The sequence below is a fragment of the Rissa tridactyla genome, chromosome 2, assembly GCF_028500815.1.
Source record: "Rissa tridactyla isolate bRisTri1 chromosome 2, bRisTri1.patW.cur.20221130, whole genome shotgun sequence".
In the NCBI taxonomy this organism is placed as follows: domain Eukaryota; kingdom Metazoa; phylum Chordata; class Aves; order Charadriiformes; family Laridae; genus Rissa; species Rissa tridactyla.
The window spans coordinates 18,212,406-18,237,694 of NC_071467.1; the positions used below are offsets into that span (position 1 = coordinate 18,212,406).

General features: G+C 33.3%; 1 protein-coding gene across 3 annotated transcripts in view; it reads left to right on the forward strand.

Annotated features, from left to right (window-relative positions):
• CSMD3 (CUB and Sushi multiple domains 3) overlaps nt 1-25,289 on the forward strand; it is a 688,054-nt gene that overhangs the window by 425,519 nt on the left and 237,246 nt on the right. For all 3 annotated transcript variants that reach the window (XM_054193012.1, XM_054193014.1, XM_054193015.1), the window contains 5 exons: nt 1,140-1,355; nt 1,958-2,146; nt 11,831-12,000; nt 19,822-19,978; nt 24,252-24,443. In XM_054193012.1, coding sequence (XP_054048987.1) covers nt 1,140-1,355; nt 1,958-2,146; nt 11,831-12,000; nt 19,822-19,978; nt 24,252-24,443 — 924 coding nt within the window. The remainder of the gene's footprint in view (nt 1-1,139; nt 1,356-1,957; nt 2,147-11,830; nt 12,001-19,821; nt 19,979-24,251; nt 24,444-25,289) is intronic.

Here is a 25,289-nt window from a genome sequence, read left to right on the forward strand (position 1 = left end):
CATTTGAGACAACCTCAGGGATCCAACGCAATGTGAAGAAAAAAAAATTCAGGAGAACTGTAAAGCTGCACATGATGTCTAGAAAAGATCTAGCACCTAAAGGGTCATGAGGTTCCTATGTTTAGACAGTCAAGCACAGTATATCTAGCTTCAGTCTTGGATTTTCTTACCCTGTTTGGGATGTTCTTTGTCAGGGACAGGGAGGATGGAGAGCAGGAAGGGGAAGTATTTGTTTGTTTTTTGATTAAATTGTGTCTACTATTAAAAATCTGTTGTCCATGAGTGTACCCAAAGATCATTAATCTTTATTCACTACATTAATCTTCAGTCACATGAATGGATCTTCTGTGTTACATCATTAGATGCGTTTCACAGAGCCTGAATCATTTATAACTTTTATGATAAAAATAAAAATGTTATTACACTAGAGGTCTCAATAATCACTTAATCAGCTAGTGTCTTATCCTGTTTCTTTTTCTTGACTTTTCTGTGCATTCTACCCAAAGATCATGGTCTAGCTCTTAGTTACAGAAATGCAGGAAAAGTAATTTGTCTGTCTTGACCTTTAAGTCTTTTTTTTTTTTTTGCTATTGTGTTCTAGGATATATCTTCCTTTCTAGATGTGTGATTTGTATCTGATGATTTGCAAAAAACCCTAGTCTTAACACATGCCACATCTCCCTTTTTTTGGGAGGAAGTGGTGCTGTTACTGTATGTGCATTGAGAATATAATATCATATATTTTATATCCTTTCCTTTCACTACTGCTATACAAGGATACTGATAACACTAAGAAATAAGGTTTACCTTTTCCATTCTGCTGTAAACAGTTTGTAATTTTGAACTGTTTAGTGCGTCATTGGATTTTACATGAAAATACAAGCATATATCTTTGAATTCCATAAATCAAGCATCCATATTTTGCAGCTACAGGCAAAAGTGAAAGTGTCAAAACCCAGAGACCTGCTGCAAAAATGTTTTAATATTAAAATCAGGAAAGATACTAATTTTTAGAAAAATTGGATTATCTTCATTTTCTGAACCATGATTCATAACGAAATGCATGAATTTAATCTTTGGCTTAATTACATTGATGTTATCAGTGTGATACGTAATTCTAATTCTACTTTTTCTAATAGGAGTGCAGTTCACCTTCTACACCTTTCATTTGGAGGATCATCATGACTACTTACTAATAACAGAGAATGGCAGTTTCACACAGCCATTGGCACGTCTGACTGGCTCAGAGCTTCCTTCACCAATCAATGCTGGTCTCTATGGAAATTTCAGGGCTCAGTTGCGCTTTATTTCAGATTTTTCGATATCGTATGAAGGATTTAATATTTCTTTCTCTGGTAAGGAACTACCTGTAATAACTGTCTCCTGAAAAAGACTTTTTCAGTATTTTATGTAAAAAGAAAAAAAAGTTTAAAATTGAAGTGATTTTGATGAACACATATACCAAATCATAAAACTATATAAGTTGTTTCCTAAGCACAACAATCAAAGCAAGCAAACCTCTGTGCCTGTGTAGAGAATTTCTGTTACAGGATAAATAAAATGGCAGTAAACTGTAAGACACTATCAAGTGAGGGGGGAAATCAGTACTAATCCAATTTCAGTTAATAAAGTTCCAGGTAAGCCCAAAAGTCAATCATTTAGGCTTTTATGCTGTGCCATTGTTTTAATTTGCTTTATGTACCTGGGACATTTATGACTCTTGTAAGAGGAATAACGTATGTTGTGGTATGCATCTTAAAAACGTTGTAAATATATTCATTAGTCTTACTTTTAATGTATTATAATTGCCAATTTAACATTCACACGTTCATTTTGTTTTTAAATCTGAAAACTGTATTGATAGGTGGAAATGTACAGAAATTACTAGACTGCAAGATTACAAATATTTCCGATAGAAAACTTACTCGTACAAGCTGACTTGCTCTCTTGTTTTCAGAGTATAATCTTGAACCTTGTGAAGATCCCGGGATCCCACAATTTGGTAACAGAATAGGTTTTAATTTTGGAGTGGGAGATACTCTGACATTCTCATGTTCATCTGGATATCGTTTAGAAGGATCTTCAGAGATTATTTGTCTTGGTGGTGGCCGACGAGTATGGAGTGCACCTCTGCCAAGGTGTGTGGGTACGTGGTCAGCTGCTTTCATTTGCTTGTATGTGTAGTCATTGTCCATGGATTTGCAGATTTACAGCATGGAAAAGCATGGTAATGCACCTCTTACTTTTTGATGTACTCTCATACACTCCATATCTCCTTAGTCAAATTTATTTAATCTTTTGTTAATATATTTAGTATTAGAACTGTCAGTGGACTTCATAGCCTATACTTGAAAGCATTTCAAATTGTGGGCACAATGCTTATTCTTCATACTTTGATTAATAGGTTAGAAAAACTGGGTATAAATTTAAATCGGCATTTACCAGTTCAGATGCCTGATAATTGACTCTTATTTGTCAATGTTAGCTTCCAAGTGATACCTATATTACAAAATTGTGCAAATGTAGTTAGAGCACTTGGACCAAAGTTATTTCATAAAACTAGGTCCATGTATAGGAATGCAGTCAACTTGGGCTTCCTATGTAAGTTAAAGTAGAGAACCATATCCTCAGAATACCCTCAGAACAGTTTTTCTGGCTTTAAAATGATAGTTAAGATAAGTGAGCGGAAACACGCTGGTGGTTCCTAACATTCTCCACTCACTGCAGTTGTAGCTTACACATATAGCTTTGACTAGATACTTAACTTTTCATGGCTACTCTTGTCTGAGTTGAATTCTTCTTAAATGTCTTGATTTTCAGTTCTGTTGAGAACTGTTAAAATAACAACAAAATTTCTAAAAACTACAGTAGTTACTTAAGTGTCTATTTTTTAGAATTTTTTATTTCTTTAAGAGTATGTGCTATATGGAAAGGTTTATATATGAAAATATCTGTGTCTGCATTTCAAATCTTTTATTTTTTCACTTTAAATTTTATAATAGTAAAACATAAGTTTCTTTCAGAATCTAACTGTATAATAACTATTGATTATGTTATTCTTCTTAGCCAATGTTAGTGACATAATTTTCACATCCAAACTATTCCCATGCTTACCTCAGTATAACAAAATTTCTGAATTTGATGTATGCATAAAGGAACATTCATGTATGCATCTACAGAGGAGATGCTTTAGAAGCTGAGTCAGTGTAGTGCATTAATAGAAGTTATTTTGGTGTTGGGGCTGATGAATTTTTAACCGGAATAATAATGAATGCATGCACAGTTGTGAAGACAGGTTAAATTTACGAATAAATTTCTGGAAGTGTTAGTATACTGAAAATGAATTGATAAATTATCAGTAAAGAAGAACTTGCCACAGAAGCATGAATGGAAAAAAAAAATATTTAGTTTTCGTGACATTGAGAATAATGTTTATGTTTGTGTATTTGGGGGTGGGGAGAGAAAAGCTGGAACACAAGGAGTAACTTATTTTCCAGTCAACGTATTTTCCCCTTATCTTTGAAAATGAAAGATATTCTTCACTAGAATGACTCAATCAGCCAATCGTTCCTTTTCAATCTGAGGAAATAACAGATTGTGCTCTTCTGTATATTCATCTGTATGTTAGGAAAACATCACATGTACGTAGCTGGGATGTTTTTTAACTGGCCAGAACTCTAGGTAAACTATCACCTTTCGCATCTCCCTCTTCTACCCTAGCCAGACATAGCAAAGGGTTAGCCCATCAGTTAAAACAGTGTTTTTATGGGTCAGAATTTCATGTTTGCATTCACTCAATGCTTTATGTCCTGTAAAGAAATTAATAATGTAGATTTTCATGAAAATTACAGAGAATTCATGGATAAAGAACTCACTATTTTTTAATTTTTTTTCAGTAGAACTTAAGAAAGTTTCATGTGAGATTCTATGAATTTGTCATTAGTCAAAAATATCTGTAAGAAGAAAAAGTTTCTCAGCAGTGAAGAGCATGCATGCTAAATATTGATCAAATAATTAAATTAACGTTTCAAATTTTGTATTAGTTCTATCTTGCTTTAATACATTCATTACTGATCTGAAAGTGAACTCTATGGTAGCAGTTGATTAGAATAGTTACAACCAGAAGAAAACTTTGAAGAACCTGAGAGACATAAGCTAGGTGAATGAACAGGTAGATTGTATGATAAAATAAATATAAGATTGATAAATACTGGGAAGAGGGGGAGAGGAGGAGGTCGCATTGCAGTTATACTTCCCAGGAATACTAAATTAATAGGTTTAACCTAAGAAATTGATTTAAGAATCATTGAAAACAAAGTAAAAATCATATGGTAATTCATATAGAAGATTGGGGACTGCTTGCAGTAGCTTGTAGTCTCACCTGAAATATTGCCAAATCTATCTCCATAAAAATACTGTAGAGCTGATCGGAGTTCAGAGAAGGAAGAAAGATAATGAGCTTGTACAGATTTTAATATAAAAAGAGAGATGACCGAAGTGTTTTCCTGTAATAAATGGCAAAAGTAAACCAGCTCAAGAGATTGAATTCTCTTTTCTATTAATGCAAGAAAAAGGGACGTTCAGCTGAAAATAATACTGAAAAAAAAAAGTAAAACTACTAGAAAAAAATATTTTCCCCTTCAACACTAATTAAATTGTGGCAATATTTCTGGTCAAAGATAAAAAGAAATTAAAAAGCGATTCTAGATTTAGATGGATAACTAGATTATTCATAATTCTTGCCAGAACATTTATTAAGCATCCTTTTCTGGTTACATAGAAGGCCAATGTGCTGAGTCCTGAAGCAGAGTAGACAGTCATAATAAATGCTAGAGCACTTCTTGCTCAGAAGTCAAATAAAGAAATGATACATATATTAATTACTATTATTATTCTTCAGTTTATGAAGATATTCTTTTTCAAAACTGAATTTGAAGTTAAGACTTAGTAAATGAAAAATTGAAATTAAGAATTAAAAAATGAAATTTTAATGTTCAAATAACAAACAAATATTTGTTAATGAATTTTTAAAGCTGAACAGTTCCAATGATGCATTATCTGTATTCCAGTGGGTTTGATGTTGTGCTGGAACAATTTTTATAATAACTATTTTCTACAAATGCAGAAATATTTTCTGTATTTCTATTTATTTAGCTGGTTCTGTTAAATGATGCATAGCTCCAAAGTTGATAAACTGTTACAGAATTTATACTGCTATTTGGGGGGTTGGAACTAGATGATATTTAAGGTCCCTTCCAACCCTAACAATTCTATGATTCTATGATTTGTAAGTTTTGATGAACATGATAATTACAAATAACCATATTGACTAATTACATGATTGGAAGGGGTTCACACAAATACATGTGTGTTTCTTGTTTATATATCTGTACATCATTTCTAATATCCTAAAGTTACCTTCATAGTAAATGTGTGTATTTTCAATCTAGTTTAAAAAGATATGATTCAGCTCATCTTGGGGGGATGTCTGTAATCACTTGGGAATTGTATCAGTTGTGTTTCCAGCATATGTATGGTAGTTTTAGTTAACTAACAAACAATGTTACTGTACTGTATTGTTTTGTTTTGATTTGTTTTGGGTTTTGTTGTCTGTTTTTTTCATATCTAAATGTATGTTCCTTTTCAATACATCGAAACATGTAACAAATAATATTGCAAAAAATCATAGCAATAATTAAGAAATGAATGACGTCATAATTAAATTATGAAAACTTTCATATTTGTTTAAATATATGCTCTCATGATTAGCAAGAAGTAATATCAAATACTTTATCCTGTGAAAATTAGTGCTTTTTCAAGCAAATAACTAAAAATCTAGTCTCTTCATAGCTTCCCAATTGCGTGAGGTCTTTTCCTTTGGCTTTCTCAGGGCCATACAATTTCTTTCCAGTCTGCTAAACCTTAGCTGGAAGATAGGGACTTTAAAATCTTGTTTTCATGTCCTCACATGCTACCTCCACTTATATTTGTCCTTATAACATTTTCTGTCCATGTTTATCAGTATGTCCTAAACAGCTAAGGTCAGAGTCTCTGATATTCTGGTCGTACAGATTCCCAAGGAACTATACCCTTTACAGTTATGAAAAGCAGACATACAAACTTAAAAAATCTACAGGCAAATCCATTAATTTTTGTCATGTTTTTTGCATACTTTCCAGATAATATTGTATATGAATCTTTTCTGGTGAAGATTTTTGCTGAGGTGATAGTTTTTATCCAGTTTACTCATGTAGCTTCTTTGCCAAGCTTGAGTTAAGATGCTTTTCAGGGAGTAACTGGGGAGTGAAAAATAGAAATGTCTGAAAGGTTGTATTGCATGAGAGAAAATATACATTCAGTGTTGAACTGAAACACAGTTATGTTACAAATGAGGTGAAGGTTGTACTACAAATACGTGTGCCGTAATTGCAAAGTCCCTTAATTAGTGGGAGAGCCATTAGGTACCCTCATCACATCTTTTTCCATATTGCCATTAAAGTCTGGCTGCATAGCTTTATCCATTTCTGTGCACACACAAAATTTCAGGCAAAGATTGTTTTAATATTTCAGGTTTGAAAAGGTGTCCCTTTGCTAGTTTTAATCGAGTTTTCTTTTAATATGCAGAGTGTTTTGGCAGCATGAATACTCAGTTTAAGGACAGTGACATTCACTTGTAAATATGTCATTGATTCCTCTCAGAACAAATTAATCCTAATCTTTCTTTTGCTTGTAAGGAGTAAATTTGTTCCTTCAAATATTTCTCCTGTCATTTCTGAATATGTTGTATTTCTGTTATTTTCTTCAGGGACAGGATATCCTGAACAAAGCAAATTACAGCCTCTGAGGGCTCACTATGTGTTAGTATGATGGCATTATAATGTGATAAGCACTTTATTAATATTTCATATGTATTCTGGTATTTACATAAAGTTTTAACTGTTCCTGTTCACTGCGTGGAAATTTTTACTAGGTTCCAACAGTTGTCAAGATGTTTTGTGGTTTGTTTTGGTTTCGGGTTTTTGTATTTTGTTTGTTTGTTTGTTTGTTTGTGTTTTTATGAGATGATTATAGTTAGTTTAAAGGCAAATTGTGCACATTGGTTGTTTCTCTTCTCCTGATATAGAATATTTATTTGTTAGTACATTTTACCATATTAATACTAATGCAGAAGCTCGTTTGTCATGCTATTTCTCCATTCTCCTTTGGTTGTGGTGCAGGAGCATAGTGTCTAAAGTATACTGGACTCCTCCCCATTCTTGTCAGCTGGAGCTATTAATTATGAAAAAAATAGTAGTAATGGAAATAATTGTTTCTAACAATGATTTCTTTTGTAGTTGGCCATTTTAGTAGAAACATCTACTTGCTGTAAAGTTATGTATAGATCTTAAATGCAAAATGTTCCCAAACTTGACAACAGTGTCTTTCATTGTAACATAAACGATGCAGTGAGATAACAGCCAAAAAAGTATGTGCAAAGTATAATGGAAGTAAATGTAATAGACAGACAGCTATATGAATCTTTTGATGTTAAGATAACTCTGATGTAGAGGCAAGTATTGCAGATATGTAATTAGAAATTGCAGTTATTAATTTTTGGCTCTATGAAAGAAATCTGGTCTTTTGGAACAATATGAAATAAAGGGGAAAATACTGTTCTTACTGATTGAAGAAGACAATGTTCCTTGCATTTTCTTCATCAGCATAGGGTTCCCTATATTTAACTCTGTCAGAATACCAAAAACACCTGAAAAACTTTCAACGACCTCATCACTCAGGTTACTCAAGGAAAGAATGCTCCGGTCACAGCTTAATCCTTTCAGGACTGTCTCGTTATCCTCTGTTTTGTTTTGACAAGAGTATGTTTTGTTGCTTACATTTGCCATCCATTGAAGAGGTAGAACTTCTGAAGATTAATGGTTTTATAAGCAACAGTTTTTTGACCACTGAATTTAGGTACACTTTTTGAATTAGCTGTTGATTTGCAGTCTACCAACACTGTTGGTTAAAGATAAAAGCTTTTTTAGGATGTTTCCACTGATTCACCAAGTACATGTTGCAATGTACTTAGTCTTCTAACCAAGAGACAACATCTTTTCAAAATACAGAACTGCTATTTGTGGCTCTGATCTTTTGTTTCCAAGGGATTGTCTTGAAGAAAGCAATGGCTGAATTTCAATCTGTAGCAGCACATCACATTTTTTTTGTTTGATAATTATTCGTGGTGAGCATTTCATCAGATGAATTGTGAGACATCTTGCAAAATCCTACTGGTAGAGCGTATTTTTTTTTACAAAAAGCCATTCTTTGAAGAATTGTTTTCAAATGGTCAAATTACCCAAACAGATGCATTTGATTCCTTGGTTACAATATCAATGGCATTTTACATGATTACAGAATTTAAATACAGTAAAAACAGTAGTTTAAACTCATCTGTTTTATTATGGAAATGTGCAATGAACACACATTCATAACCAAAAGCATAACAGTCATTTCTTATAAGTAGCTCTTTATATCAATATTTCACTTTCATTATTTTTCTTTGAGTTTTTGTTTATTTTCCTTTATTGAAATGACTCTATATTTCTGGTAAAGTCCAGAAACAGTGATTTACTTCAATCTTACTGTTAAATCCTTGTACTTTATATAGGGTTGAATTAAAGTCTTTGTACAAACGTAGCTGGATGTTGAAATATTTTCCCTATATATATATTTTATTTTCCTACAAGCAAAGCATTTACGGTAGGTTCCAAGTTTCAACTGAAATAAGTGGATTTTTTTTAAAAAAACAACTAAAAAAACCTAAATTTCATCTCTATTGAATAGGGAACATAAAATGAAACACTAAGGCAGTGCAGAGATGTTTGTAATTTCTGATAACAGCTCTAAATATGTTTTTAAAGGATGGTCACAGACTCTATTCCTCTGTGATTTTTCCTTTACTTCTGAAATAGTGTTTTGAACCTTCTTTTTTCTCTTCTGTATTTCCCTCTGTAATTTTTTTCCCTTAATTTTATCCTGATTTGCCTCTTCAGTCTCTTTTTTTTGTCACACACTGTAATGCCTGCTAAAATTCTTTCCCAAACACTTTAAACAAATTACATATGTTCAACATTGGTATTTATTTTAACTTATGAACTCACAACATTATTTTCCTCATTTTACTGAGCACTTTACAGTAGAAATATTTTTGATTTATGCTATAGTATTAATATCAAAGAATAGAAGGCAGCCATAGGTTATCTGAAGTTTCATGTAATTTTAAGCAACATAGATGTCATATTTACAAATAGAAGTGGATATTGGCAGATAGAACTATCTATAGTATAGTTTGGAAAGTCTTATAATACTCATCGCTTATCTTCCCTGTTTGACTCTGCACTTATTTGGAATTATACTGCTGGTTTGTGTGTGTGTGTTTGGTGTTTTGTGGAGGGTTTTTTTTTTTTTTATTATTTAAATCATAATTTGCCCTGACAGGAAGCCAGTAGAGAAGCAAGGGACTAACTGTTGATTTTGTGGCAATCCCTCTGAGAAGCATGCAAAAGAAGCTACTGTTGTAGGCTGCAGTGCCTACTTCCACGGAACTGTAATGATATAACTGAATGCTATGGAAGAAATTCTTTTATACTGTTGTTTTCAAGACTACTGTTACCAAACTTGCTTTCTTGTCTCCTAACACGTTGGTTCAGCTTGTACATAGAATCACAGCATGGTTTGGGTTGGAAGGGACCTTTAAGGATCATCAAGTCCACTCCTCCTGCCATGGGCAGGGACATCTGTCACTAGACCAGGTTGCTCAAAGCCCCATCCAACCTGGCCTTGAACACTTCCAATGATGGGGCATCCCCATGGTGGAACACAACATTCTCCCTCTGAGTTAAGAAAAGTATAATCAGATTGATAAATATTATGACATGAAAAATTTATTTATTTTTAACTGAAAACATAGCATAACTCGTAAGTTTTAGTTGAAAAGGTCCTACTAGTTGTCTCACTGCTGCATTCAGATTTTTAAAAATTGCTTTAAATTACAGTTCTGACAAAACCAGAGTTGTTGGGTCAACTTAATACCATAATTACCTAGTGCCTTTTGACTTTTCTATCTCTCTGTAATGGGAAAGGATATCCCACAAACTTGAAATTACAGTCATCTTACTCCTATGTGTTGTAATTCAAACTGACCTATGCATCTTCAAAGTAGCAAATACACATTTATTTGAGAATGAAATAAAAGGATAGACATGATCATGTGGACTAGAAGGTTTTCCACTTCTGCCTAGATTATGTGAATCCAACCGCTCTAAGACGAAGTGATGACATCTGAATTATTTGGGTACTTGTTCTGTATTGCTGTTGAATTTAGCACAGTCATCAAGCATTTCTTCTGCTTTGTTCTACGCCAGATTTGGCTTTCTGCACAATGTTTCTTTTAGCTGTAGACAGAACGTGTAGTTAATCAATGGATTTTTGTCATTTAATATAAAAATTTCATATACAAAATATATATTTCAGTATTCCGTATTTTGCTCAAAAAAGTCTGGTGAGGGAATTATAACAATGCTAATAAACAATAATAGCTATTAAAATAGATACTATAGATTGTTTAAACATCTTTTCAAACCATTAAAACACATAGTTCTGCACAATACAATTTTTTATTCTGTGAAATTTCCCAGGTTAAAATAAGTGAGGTGCATTCCCATGAGACTGGCTAAAAAAAATAACAAGAATATTGACATAATCCTGAAAACAAACATAAATCCAGAAAATTTGGTGTTACAGTTAAATTTAAAATTACTCTAAATCTGTTAAAAAGAGAGGAAATGCGCTTGTCCTTACACTGTTAATGATCACATATCAAAACTGAAGAAAAAGGGAAGGAAATAATTGTAATAGTTTGTCAGTGTTAATTTAAAATATCTGGTACCTCAGTGCTAAAAATGCCATAATTAAAATTATGTAAGCAGTCCAAAACATGATAGTAAATGAAAGTTAGTTATTAATGCCTAATGTGGCATTGCCACAAGTTTTTATGTTTTTGGTGTTTTTTTGTGGTTAAACCTTTAATGTTTATCATTTTAATGATTACGCCAAAGTCCACAATTATAAGGTTTCTTTTTTGGAATAATAACAGTACTACTTGGAAACACTTTCTTATTTTTATTTTTAACTATTCATCTTAAACCCATTTCATTCCTTTTTCTTTCTTTCTCCCCCCACCCCCCACCCTGTAGTTACTGTTTTTCTACCTGTTTATTAATGAAATTATTTTTTCTATTGTTTAGCTGGTAGATACAGCATAAGTCTTTCTCTACTGTAATTTATACCAATGACTGTTGTTTATTTTAGTAAACTAGTATTAGACAATGATTCTCTTTTTTCACTAATCTGTGTGAAAATATGTGTATGTGCATGTATGTATATTTATACACGTGCATGTAAGTATAAATATGTACACATATAAACTTCCAGAGTACTTTTATTTTAATTTGCAAGTCTTTGAGTTTCTGTATTAGAGAAGTAAAAATAAGTATATTTCCTCCAAAACAAAATTCAAGAAAGATCCTTTAAAACATTATATTTATGGAATATATCCCTAATATGATTATAACTCTCCATATTATTTAACATATTTTTATTAAACTATTGCAATTTAGAAATATTCTTGTATCCTTCAATCACTGCATGAACATATATTTAGAACTAGATTTTCAATATCAATAAATGTTAATAATGTTGAACTAGGTTTCATTAACCTTCCCATTATCACCATTACTAAAAATATTTGTTTTCTATTAAAATATACCTTAACATTTTCTTTTAATTGCAGCTGAATGTGGAGCCTCCACGACAAACAATGAAGGAATCTTATTGTCCCCCAATTATCCTCTTAACTATGAAAACAACCATGAATGTATTTATAGCATTCAGGTACAAGCAGGCAAAGGAATCAATATTTCTGCCAGAACATTTCACTTAGCCCAAGGAGATGTTCTTAAGGTATGTAATCATGTAACTTATTTGTTATTTCTAAACTTGTAGTTCCTCATATTGTTGATGTTTATCTGTCTGTGATAGTATGGTATGAGGTAAGTTTATATTATCTCTTAGAAAATACGTATCTAAACCCATTACGTTTCTAGGAAATTAAATATTAGGCAACCTGAGGTGTTTCCATAATCTGTTTCCTAAAACATATATTTTTCTGACCACATATAATTAAAAAAGAGATTGAAACTGTAAACCAAACTTAATGTGTATTTATATTCTATTCTTAGTGTTAAATATTAATCAATACATTTTTTAAAAATTCCGTTTGCTTCCTCACTGTCTTCATAATTTGAGCTGTGATCTAAGCATAATAAACATTACACCCAGAAGTTTAATTTAGTACACTGTCTACATCCTATATTTTGTACATGAGGTTTATGCATTAAATTACTCTAATCTTGTGTGGTATGTAACATCTCCTGCAAAATGATAATCATAGCAATTACATGTGAAGAGAATTTTTGCAATAAACAAAGAAACAACAATGGGAAAAACAGGATACTAGAACATTTGAGAGTTTTATAGAGAGACTTCACCCTATAAATTCAGTAACATTTACTTCGATTTGTTCATATATTTTTATTACTGTATTCCCCAAAAATAAATTTCCAGATGCATATATTGTTCAGCCAACTACATATTTAAAGCTGATGATGATCTGTGTGAGCGTCTTTTAGCACATACCACCTACATACAATAAGATATCCATAAAAGGAATTAAATAATTGTATAATTTTTTCAGAATATTTAGTTTAATTAAACTTGCCTCTCAGAAATCAAACAAACAATGCGTACTGTGACAATCATGTTTGATAAAAAAAAAAAGAAAAGGTTTTCTGCCATATTCTGACATGTGTATTAAAATGAGAAGGATTATGGAAAGATATATTTCTAAGAAACATCTACAATGCAGACTGGGTTTATCTCATCTATCTTTAGCCATCTGAGTATTATGTTAGGATTTCTGTCATTAGTTGTCAGACAGAGGCACTTCCAAAAAGGGCTTAATTATACCTAAGGCATAAGCAGACCTAAACAACCAATGGAAGATGAAAGGAAAAAAAAACCTTGAACTTGAATCCTTATCCACCCAAATAACTACCCTAATATCTGTCCACACTTTTTATGCCCATCCAGTACAAATATACGGCACCATTTTCCTCAACACTTTTTAGGTTGAAACTATCCAACCCTATTATCTTAGTGTAAAAGTCGTAACACTGTGAGGAGGGAGCTACACTTATATACAGTTATATAAACTTGTATATAAATATAACTGAATAATAATATATCAGTCAGTGCACATACAATTTTGAAAAGATCTATGCACTTAAGATTTCTCAAATGTCATTCCAAGCATGTGCACTACGGATGTTTAACTAGAAAGTGTTAACTCAGAGGCTTATAAAATGAACTTCTACTTCAATATTGCTACTCAGTTACTGTGAACTTAAAAGTAATGCCAAATTAATTATAAATGGAGGGAGGCCACCACTAAGCTGTAAATGTCAATGGCAGAAATATTTGCTGTGTTTTGCAGGTGTGTCTATTGATGAAAGTAATATCTAGTAATTACAGTGTTTGTTTTTCAAGTCATCAGGCTTGAATTATAATAATGAGCCAAAGTTCCTCCCAATCTATTAAAAATACTACAAGAAGTATTCTTTATTATGATTGTCACTTTTTTCAGCCTATCTGACATTTTAGGAAGACTGAGGCACTCAACCTTTAATATTGTGGGAAGGAATATCTGTGGAACTCGTGTTTTTTCTTGTCTCATCTCTCAGATGCAGCTCTTACAAATTGTCTTAATCCCATCAGACTCTTTTTTCATGTGTTCATTTGATAAAGGAGTCTTGTTTCAGGAAATCCAAAGCAGCAGTCACACATTCCAAAATTTTTCTCATGGGACCAGTTCTAAGTTGTCTGTTGATCCCTATTATTATTGATTACTTCTCATCTCCAGGAGCTGAAAAAGAACCAGTGGAAGATATGGTGTGTGACTGACTTGGGAATATACCTGGTATTTATCATTACAATCTTCAAGATAAGAAAAGTAGTCTTGGTTATCCAGATTTTCTTCCTATATTGTGTTAGACTGATTTATGTTAATCCCAGTAAAACATCTTTGAAGACAAGTTTGCAGGGACTTCCTTTCATTTCTGTAGAAATGGTAACTAAAATGAAAAAAAGGGAAAATACTGCCTAATTTGCCTGTTTTGATGACTGCAGAGAATACACTTTTGGCTACAGGAGTAGGACATTAGGGTTATACTTTAGTATTAAGTGAATCAATAATAGTCAACAAACGCTGTAGACCTATCTAATACATATCACTACTTTGTCAATGTGTATAAACATCAGTGCCTTAACGAAACTCTAAGAACTCTGAGGTAAGTAAAGAAAAAATAAGTTTGCTGAAATAATAAATGGCAATGGAAGGAAGTTAAGTTTAAAAATAACTAGGGAGTGCAAGGATTTCACCATTTGGAAACCAAGACACTGAAACAACAGCTTCCCGACAGGGCTTCCTTTCCCCAAACAGAAATGAAGCAACCCCATAATATTTCATAGTTAAAGCTCAGTTTTTAGCTACAGACTTTGGTTAAGAAATGGAAAATGCATCTCTGTTCTTCAGAACTGATAGATGAAACTGTTGGCAAAGAAGTCAATCAAGTACTTTGTGTTAATTTTTATGTCAGCTAAAATTTTGGATTATTAGAACTACGCGGATAAAATTCCATTCAAAATATGAATAGGCTGAATATTTTACTAAACTTTAGATACATTTTTTAATCAAGTCATGAGGTCTGCTGCTTACCACATGAATTCATTGACCATGGATCAGACTTATACCTGACAAACACTGTGACTGAAACAATGAAACAGCTGGACTGGGAATACAGCGTTAGAGGGAAACAGCATATTTAACACAAATAAATCACTGCCCTTACTGTTACTCCCCAGGCAGAGAAGGAGGAGTTCCCATTTAACAATTCTGAACTGCTATAGAACAGAGGTTTCAGAACATATAATTTGTTTTTCATTTACTTCATTTAGTGTGCAATTCTCTTTTCCTCTTTTTGATGTAACTGCTCTGGCTCCTTGCATTAATGGGTTTTTTTGTTTGGCTATTTGGTATTTATTGGAAACTATAAGAAATATACGTGTGTCTACTTCATTTATTTTTTTTTTGGGTGTGTAGGCCTATAACCTGCTCTTAATAGTGCCACATCTTGTTTTAATATTCATGAAAGTTTCATGAAGGCATATGAAGAATTTAAGATCTGTATAGTCACTACATGACAATCCATTTAATATTAATCTCAGAAACTGTATAACAATTGTTTCCTTCTTTGTAATTTTACTGATAACTGAGTTTGTGCTCTACATTTCCAGAATTCAAAATTTTTAGAGTAAACTGCCTATGTGGGAGGCAGGGAAAAAGAATATATGGTTTTCAAAGTCTGTGAACATTTCTACCTGCTTTTTTCCCTGCTTTTACCTCCATACACCAGTTTTGCTTGTAAACTCTGTAGTGTCTGATTAGTCCATTGTTAGTGGTGAACATTTTATTTGTGTTGAAATCAGTTGAATGTAGAAAGTATTCTTTTAAGTCAAAGATCTTTCAATATACTTTTCTAATTTTCTGGGGGAAAGACATCTTTTATTAAAACTGAAGCTTGAACAAAGATAATATGATTTATTTTTTTTTTTAATTTTCAGTAGATTTCAACATAAATAAGAAAGTACTTATGCATGGTACCCATTAATAGTAATTTTCTGCTAATGTTAAAAAAACAAACCCTGACCCCCAAAAAAATATCTTCAGGCAGATTCCATTAGTGAACCTAAAACAAAAGAGAAAGGAACACCAAGCATGAAAAGGACTGAGATGGAAAGAGAACATCAGTTGTTTGTGGGGATTTTTTTTTTCCTTTATTAGGTTGTGTGCTTGTCAGTATGTAGAGTGAGAGCTGATGTGCCAGATGAGATTGCACCTAAGTGGAAAAAAATGGCTTTAAGAATTCAGTTTTACTGCATTTGTGTGCTGTCTCACCTGTGGGACAGCTTCGAAATGTTTGCACATGATTCAGCTTTTGAGGATTTTGTGCAAAGATGTTGAAGGGAGGTAATGTTTGTGGCTTTTTGCTAATTTGTTTCTTAAGAATCTCCACACTTGCTATCATAATCCTTTTAGCAATATCATCCTGAAAAAAATGAGTGAGAAATAGGTAATAAATGTAGGGGACAAAAAAATCCCCAAACATATGGATCCTTTTCTGTCTTTATATTAGTGCTTCTATTTGCATGTGATATAAATGATACATTTGACAGGGTGTTGACAGCCTCAGCTCTGAGCTGCTGATTTTATGCTATTTCTTCTCTTTATAAAGGCACAAATCTTCATATCCATATGCCTTTTATGTTTCAATGGCAAATCTCAAAAATAGTTTGATTAAAATGCACAAATTTTACATTCACTTTATACTATTCCCTTGCTAAAGTTTTGTGGAGTTAAATAAATTAGCAGAAAAAAGAACATTAATTTCCATTTAAAATTTGTTGATAATAGAGCCCCTCAAAAGCTTAGGGATTTTTATTTATTCTCTCACTGAAAATGCAAACTTAACGCCTCATCCCCAGATTAAACATTACATCTATCTGTTCAAACCGTATTTATGTAAACAGTGTTCACCATTATCATCCTTCCCTATAACATTTCAAAATATCATTGTTATATGAAGAACATTAATGCAATTTTCTATGCCTTTTCTCCACTTTATGAATTAAACATTTAAAAGAGCAGACCTTCAAATAGCTGATAAAGATGGACCTCTGTTTTCCAAATAGTTTGTCACTGCCATATTCACGCATTATACAGTCATGAATCAAATATCTTTGCATTAATGCTATAGGATGACTTTAAGGAAAATGCATCCAGCCAAATAATATTTTCATAATGATTATTCTTGGCCACACATTTATCAACCAAGTGACATAAATCCAGATGTGCTGGCAAGGCCTATAAGAAAGATTCTTCCTGTTTTAAAAATAAGATAATGATGCTACCTTAATTCACATATAATCTTGTCTTCTCAATCAAATTGTGAAGCTGAATTATTAAATCATTCAAAATCTTAAGCAAAACTACAACCTGTTTTAGGAAGGTTAGAAAGAAAATGCTGGTTGTGCAAATCTTATAAGAGAATGTAGGCTGTTATCAATTTGTTCGCAACTTAAACTGTGTCATTTAAATTACATCCCAAAAATTCTATTTAGTACCCGTTAACTTGACTGAAGCACAAAAAGGACAAGGTGACTTAAATTGAGAATTGTATTCAAAATATACATCCATTTATTGTCCTATGGGAGACCCCACTATCTCAAGAAGAGGGGTATATGTTAGTTTGAATATTTGAAAGTCAGCAACCAAAAGAAAAAGAAAAGAAATTTAATTTCATGTTCAAATGAATCACATCCCTCCCTCATCCAAATACAGTTCTCCTACTCAAAGACTCATAGAATTTCAGAAGTGTTAGGGTACTTTCAATTTTGTTCCTTCATAGAAATGATATAGGCTTAGAACACTTAAACTGTGTCATTTAAATTACATCCCAAAAATTCTATTTAGTACCCGTTAACTTGACTGAAGCACAAAAAGGACAAGGTGACTTAAATTGAGAATTGTATTCAAAATATACATCCATTTATTGTCCTATGGGAGACCCCACTATTATACAGTGGGACAACTAGTTAGCCCATAAAGTAGAATTAGTGTCAACTCTGTAGAGATGTGAGTGTGCCAATGTGAAATGTTTAATATGGTAGGACAGTTAACAAAATTGGCAATGAAATATGTGTTGGAAATTCTAACATGAAGAAAATTTGTATCATGAAGTGGCTTATGGGAAGTTCTGGCAAGACATTGAGAATAGTTGGTCTAACTTATTAATAGCTTCCTTTGGTTAATTATGAGTGATAACACACATAGCAGGAAATGGATTACTCTTAGGTACTGTTTAAAAATAAAATTAATCCTGAATCTTTGGGTGTTAGTAGTTATAAGTAGCTTGGAAAGATTAGGAGAGAGAGCATCAAACTCCAGCTGGGTTTTCTTTAAATCTGTCATGATGTAAATATCTCTGTAGGATAGCAGTAGTTCTACTGGAATGGACATTTTTCTTTCAGTTACTGAAACAAAACTAAGTCCATTTCAGAACTATCTTTTTTTTTTTTCAAATTGATTATTGATCTCAGTATAGTTTTAAAGAAATCTTAAATAAAATTAAGAAACCAATTCTAATGCTAGTATATGTTAACATTACTTTGATAAGCAATAATTGCACCTTTTTTGGCTTTAATATCTTATTTTTACTCTGTTTAAGGACACTGGCATTTGAATGTGCCGTTTGCTTGTAATTTATTTGCTTATTTCTGTAAAAAACAAGGAATGATGCTAACTCATTTTGCTGTACTTCTTAAACTGCTGCACAGTTATTTATTCATTAGAGGTGGATATAAATGGCTTATTTGGGTTTTTTTTCAGCTGTTTTACTTCAGCATATCCTTAAATGTAAGGTCATTGATATTACTAGAGACATGAGAATTTCTGCAACCACAACTATAGGATTAACGTGTATAAGTCATTCTCAGAGATGGGCAACAGGCATCATAATATTTCAGATTCACCTTATGGCCTTACTACTATTGATGGTGTATTTGTTTTGATTTCATTGTGGTATAGATTCCTGTTTAAAAATGCAAGCTTTGATTACATTTTGAATTAATAGAATTAGATCTTATTTAGAACTGGAGGCAATTCCCTATTTTTTTACTAAAGCTTTAGAATTTCCCCGTATTGCAATTTGAAAATTATTCAAAGATCAATTTACTGATTTGCAAATGTTTCTTTTCTTAAAACCCGTTTATCAAAGTTTTAATTCTTTTAGAAGTCACTAAATAAATCCTGCAGGACATGATGGTTGGGTTAGCACTTATCATTAAGTTATAGTTTAACTATTTTTAGGAATGATAGGAATGCCACAACCTGTGATATTTTAAAGCAACCAAACTTGTAAGGAAGTTTGCTGAGAATTATTGAAAGATTGTTTTATATACTTAGTAGTCTGATAGAAGTTTCTGTTTCAAATATGGAAAAGAACAACTCTTGAAGAAAAATAAATAATAAAAGTGCTGTACTCCAATTTACATATAGATTACATTACTCTTTCAACTTACAGAAGCGGTTGTTCGATTTATTTACTAGTCTCCTTTTACTTTATAGTTATGTTCTAACCTCTATTTATAAAGAAAAAAAATAAAAATCAGAGCTATATTTAACAAGTCAAAGTTAGGGAGACGTGAGCTTTTCTATTATGCCACCTCAGTGACTTGAGGCAGACACAGTTACACAAAATAGGTGTTAGCTGATAGGTTGTGACCGGCATTACAATACTGGCAGGGAAAGAGAAAACACAGAGGTTTAAAAACATTGAGCTGATATGGCACATCTGCCCACTTCTATTGCTATGCAAACAAAGGAACTGACATATTTTAAATTGTGCATTTGAAAAATCACCACAATTAAGTCAACTTAACTCAAGAGAGGCAAACAGCATATCCAAATAATGCTTCAGGTTGAATGGCAATAGATCTCCCTTGGCAAAGCTGCCCTCCCTTGTAATGGAGATGTACAGAATTATTTTGTAAATCAAATATAAGTTGTTTTTTTTCTTCATAACTGTAGAACTTGTATCTGTTTCACAGATCTATGATGGCAAAGACAATACTGCTCACCTGTTGGGTGCGTATACTGGGGCATCGTTAAGAGGCCTGACGCTGAGTAGTACTTCAAATCATTTGTGGTTGGAATTTAACTCGGACATGGAGGGCACTGATGAAGGTTTTCAGCTTGTGTATACTAGTAAGTATTTGAAAAAAAATTGTAATAGACTTATGATTTGAAGGAATGAAAATTCTTTGCTCATAAGATGAAAATGAGGTCAAAAGACAAATTATGATCAAATCAACAGCAAAGCACTCATCACTTATCAAAATAATATAGTTTCATAATTATACCTCAAAAAAGCCAAAACACGTAGCATACTGAAATCTTGCTGTGACAGTACTTTGTGGAGTTTGGTACTTAAACCACTGTCTTTTTTTATGGAGTCTTGTTTTGAAGTTTTTTTCAGTCTTGGAAAGGATAAGAAAAAATAGGATAATTTTCAGTTGGTTGTATTAGCACATAAAAATACCTAAACATGTGAGTAGTTTTAAATATGTAACCAAAACTCGTAGTTTCATAAAGGTAATTCATAAGTAAAAGACATTCTTCATCTTAAGACTCGTGTCTGATAATAACTTTGCATTAAATTAGCAATTTCTGAGTTTGGATTATTGTTTAGAATAATCCAATTTGTAACTGAAATGATAAAGAAAGATTCTTAACAAAAACTTTTTACCTATATGTAGACTGACAAAATTAAACTATAAAGATTAGAAGAGGAAAAAATCTTTTCATATCTCTGGCTTAAAGGGTACATTGGAAACAGAGATACACTCTATTTTGTTAAGTGGCAGCTTCTGAAAATTTATGTGATTGTTACATGTGTCTATTGACATGTAGTGTATATTACTTCTTTAGTGTATAATTATTTCATCATCTCTTAATTATTATATAAAACTGAATTCTTAGCAAGCAGAACAGTATTATAAGGTACTTTTGCAATGCAGCTGTGAACATCCTTTTTTCTCCCTATGCTTAAATTTTAAGTGTGTTTTCACCTGTTCAAAAAATGTTTTTACGTTTCAAAAACTATCCATCATGTTTTAAAAACTAATTCTAATTAAAAAAAAAAAAGAAAAAAAGATTAACAGAATGAAAGGAAAATATTTCAAGATACTACAAAAGTATGTAATTATTTTTCAGGGGAAAGTTGCATAATTATACCACGTATAGCCCGTGATAGCATAGGACTGTACCCTATGATTAAAGATAGGCATTCCAATGAGGTGTTACTATGTAAATGTCGAAGTATTTAATTTTTCTTATTTATATTGGTATGTCCAAGCCCAGCACTTGAACCTTATCATTAACATTTCCTGTCTTTTGAGACAGGCATTCTTGTAGAATGCACTTTCCCAGCCTGAAAAGTTATTAGCCTGAACAGTGTTGAATCTTCTTTTGTAGGTATTTGTAGAATTGGAAGAGAAAAAATAGAAAAACTCATGGGCCAAAATAAATATAGGGAGGAAAGAGAAAAAGAAAAACCAAGTCATGCAAAGACAGTCACTCATCACCTCCCACAAACAGACCGATGCCCAGTCAGTCTCTGCGCAATGGCCTCTTCGGAAAGGCTATCTCCTAGTTTTATTGCTCAGTATGACATTATACGGCATGGAATATCTCTTTGGTCAGCTGGGGTCAGCTGTCCCAGCTGTGTGCCCAGCCTCTTGCCTACCTCTGGCCTACTTGCTGTGGAGGCTGAGTGAGAAACAGAGTTCTTAATGCTGTGCAAGTACTGTTCAACAACAGCAGAAACATTGGTGTGTTATCAACACTGGTTTAGTCAATCTAAAACACACCACCATATGGGCTGCTATGAAGAAAATTAATTCCATCCCAGCCAGACTTGGTATACTTCATCCCCTTTACGCTCTCTCTTCAGATTTATATGCATGGATAAGATTCCCTGTGAGCCTTCTCTTCTCCAGGCTGAACAGTCCCAGCTCTCTCAGCCTACACCCATAGGAGAGATGCTACTGTCCCTTAACCATCTTGGTGGCCCTTTGCTGGGCTCTATTCATTAACTCCATGCCTCTCTTGTACTGGAGAGCGCAGAACTGGACACCATACTCCAGGTGTGGCCTCAGCAGTGCTTAGTGTAGGGGGGAAGGATCACCTCTGTCAACCTGCTGGCAATATGCCTTCTAATGCAGGCCAGGATACCATTAGCCTTCTTTGCTGAAAGGACAGATTGCTGCTCATGTTTAGACTGCCATCCACCAAGACCCCCAGGTCCTTTTCTGCAAATCTGCTTTCAAGCTGTGTGGCCCCCAGCATATTCTGGTGATGGGGTTGTTCCTTCCCAGGTACGAGACATTGCACTTCTTGTTGCACTTCCTGAGGTTCATGTTTGCCCATTTGTCCAGCCTATTAAGGTAACTCTGGGTGGTAGCATGACCCTCTACTGTACCAGCCATTCCTCCCAGTTTGGTTTTATCAGCAAACTTGGTGAGGGTACACTCTGTTCCATCACTCAAATCATTAATGAATACATTGAACAAGGTTGGACCCAGTGTTGACCCCTAGGGCTTGCTGTTAGTTACTGGCTTCCCACTAGACCTCATACCGCTGATCATCACCTGTTGGCCGTTTCCTATGTTCGGAAAGACCACTAATATTTGTTTTGCATAGATACAGACAATGAAACCTTCCGAAAGTACCATGGGCTTACCCTGATGCTTTTAAGCAGTAAACAAAATCCCCACAAGCTGTGGTGAAACATTCTGTATCTTGAGGGATGCATTGTGAGCACTTGTGCTCTTTCAGTTGTCTAAAATAGCCAACATTGCCATTCTGGATCCCCTTCACTGTGCCCCTAGATACCAGGTGCTTCTCCAAAAGGATGCCATTTTCCCTCTGATTCTGTTGCCAGAACTGCCAGCGCTGTGTGGATAGCTGAAATACACATAGGGCAGCAAAAGCGCTGCTAATACCTACACTTAGGGAGGGAGTTACATCTTCACCCTCAAGAGGAAAGTGATCAGTTAAAAAGACTACTTTGGTTCTGTGTCTGTAAGCAGGCCATCCAGAGATGAGGACATCTCAGGGACCAACGTACATTTTAACAAATCAACAATTTTCTTAGAGGACAGTAAATTCTAGCTGGTCAATAAATGACCAGACTGGTAATATCAAAATGTTCTTCATTTGGGACTTACCTTAGCCTCTTTTAGAGCTTCTGCTGTGCAATCTGTACTGGGAGACAATGGCTTAGCTAGGAATGTGGTTCAGCTCAGAGGTTGTGGAGGCTCTTCAGTAGGTGAGCCATTTTCAGTGAGACATTAAATGAGCTGAAGGAAGAACTGGGAAGATACAGCATTTGACCAATTTTTTTTTCCTTATGTGAGCAAACAGCCTTATCCAACCTGAAACATTTTGTCTGTAAAATAAAATAATTAACACTTTTTCAATCAATTAATAATAATGATTCAGTACCTGAGGAGAGATTGTGAAAGGCTGTGAAAGGAGAGATTGTGGTAGTTGACCAGATGGACAAATACCGTGTAAATCACTTCACTGAACAATGCAGATACGAAAAACCCTTCATTTGCTCCCATATCACCTACATAGAGGAATATCAATATAACACAATGTGCCTTTTTTACCTATAAACAGCTTGAGCTGCATGATATTGATAAAATACATTTGCTTTTGAACAAAGTGAAGGTTTGAGCTGCTTCTCAGTTAATAACAGAAGACCTTATTTGGAATAGAAAATCTTTCTCCCAAATTACGGTTTATGTTTCCCCAAATGTCAATATGCTTCCCTGTTTCTGTATAATGCATAAGTCATTTTGTTTCTTTCTTGCTCCACATCTCTTAATTCTCTAAAATGTCCATATTGTTTGGGTTGAATTCTCTATATCATCATTATCATTGCTTCCTGCATGTCGTTTTTAAATTTATAGACTAATGAACACAGGATTAAGGTAAGGATTGATGAATATAGCAGTGTTTCTTTGGTGCCATAGGTGCTATTGTGCCATTGGTGTTGCTGTGCACAATAACAGTAAATGAATCTGCTGTGCAGTTCTGTTTATGAACCTTTAAATGTCTATTCACAAACTAAGTTGTCATCAAAGTAAATTGACAGTCACTTTAACTTCCATTTCATAATTTATCATATCATTTTAGAACTGATTGATAATGATAATGAATTTCCTTCTCAGTCTTTAATTGGACTCTTAGGAAAAAAGATGTTATGACACAGTTTGGTTTGCATGCTCTAAGTGGGGGGTATAGACTGTTTTCATCCTTAGACTGTTTAAAAATAGAGAAGAAACCTTAAATATGTTGTTACATGAAGCTTGGAAATGTTTGATTTCCATTGGAAAACAGAAAATCTTGATTTCATTAATATATTTTTCTGTTTGATTTTTTTAACTACAATGTTTTGTTCCTGCTGCAGGTTTTGAGCTTTCACATTGTGAGGACCCTGGTGTGCCACAGTTTGGGTATAAAATCAGTGACCAGGGCCATTTTGCTGGAAGCACTATAATTTATGGATGCAACCCAGGTTACACGCTCCATGGAAGTAGCCTTCTAAAGTGTATGACTGGGGAAAGAAGGGCGTGGGACTATCCTCTGCCATCATGTATCGGTACTGCACTCCTTTTTTCTTTTATTTTATTTTTAAGTTACATAAACTATTATCTGAATATAAGAAAGAAAAAATAGTAAGGATTGTTAGAGCTATGTGAAATTTGATCTGTATGTGTACAGATCTGTTTACACATACATTTACAGATCTGTCTGCATAAATAAATCTCACCCAGGTCTATGTGAGTGGTGTTGCCTTTTTTAAGTTTGAAAAATATAGTAATTACTAAACATTTATGCATACCAAAATTTCTAATGTGTGAAAATCTAGTTATAGTCAGCAAATACTCAATATAAAAAGATAACTTAATCAGAAAGGCAGGACATGTTTTATGAGGAGTTCTAAAACTAGTTGGCTTTGGTTTTTTTCCTAATTGTATCTAAATAGCATTAAGCTAGAAAACTTTTCATATATTTACAGATAAATACTATAAAATAAATAAAAATAAAAAATTACAGATATGAAGAGATATAGAGTTACATAGTATTTGGCTTCTGTTATGCATCTGTGATGAATAACACAATATTATACATGTTATTACAGTATTACAATAACTTTATAAGTTGTGCAGGTGCCTACAGGCTCAATTTCTTCCATAGGAGAGCAAAAAGAAGACAAGACTTAAATATTATAGTAATTTTCTTATTTTTTCATCTACTTTAGAGGAAATTGGCATTTAGTGAGTAGGGGAAGCAAGGGGTAATGTACTTTGTGCCTAGATTTAAATTTGACAGAATTGATAGAATCATAGAATCATAGAATTGCCTAGGTTGTAAGGGACCTTTCAGATATCTTGTCCAACCATCAACCTAACACTGACAAAAACCATCGCAGAAAACAATGTAC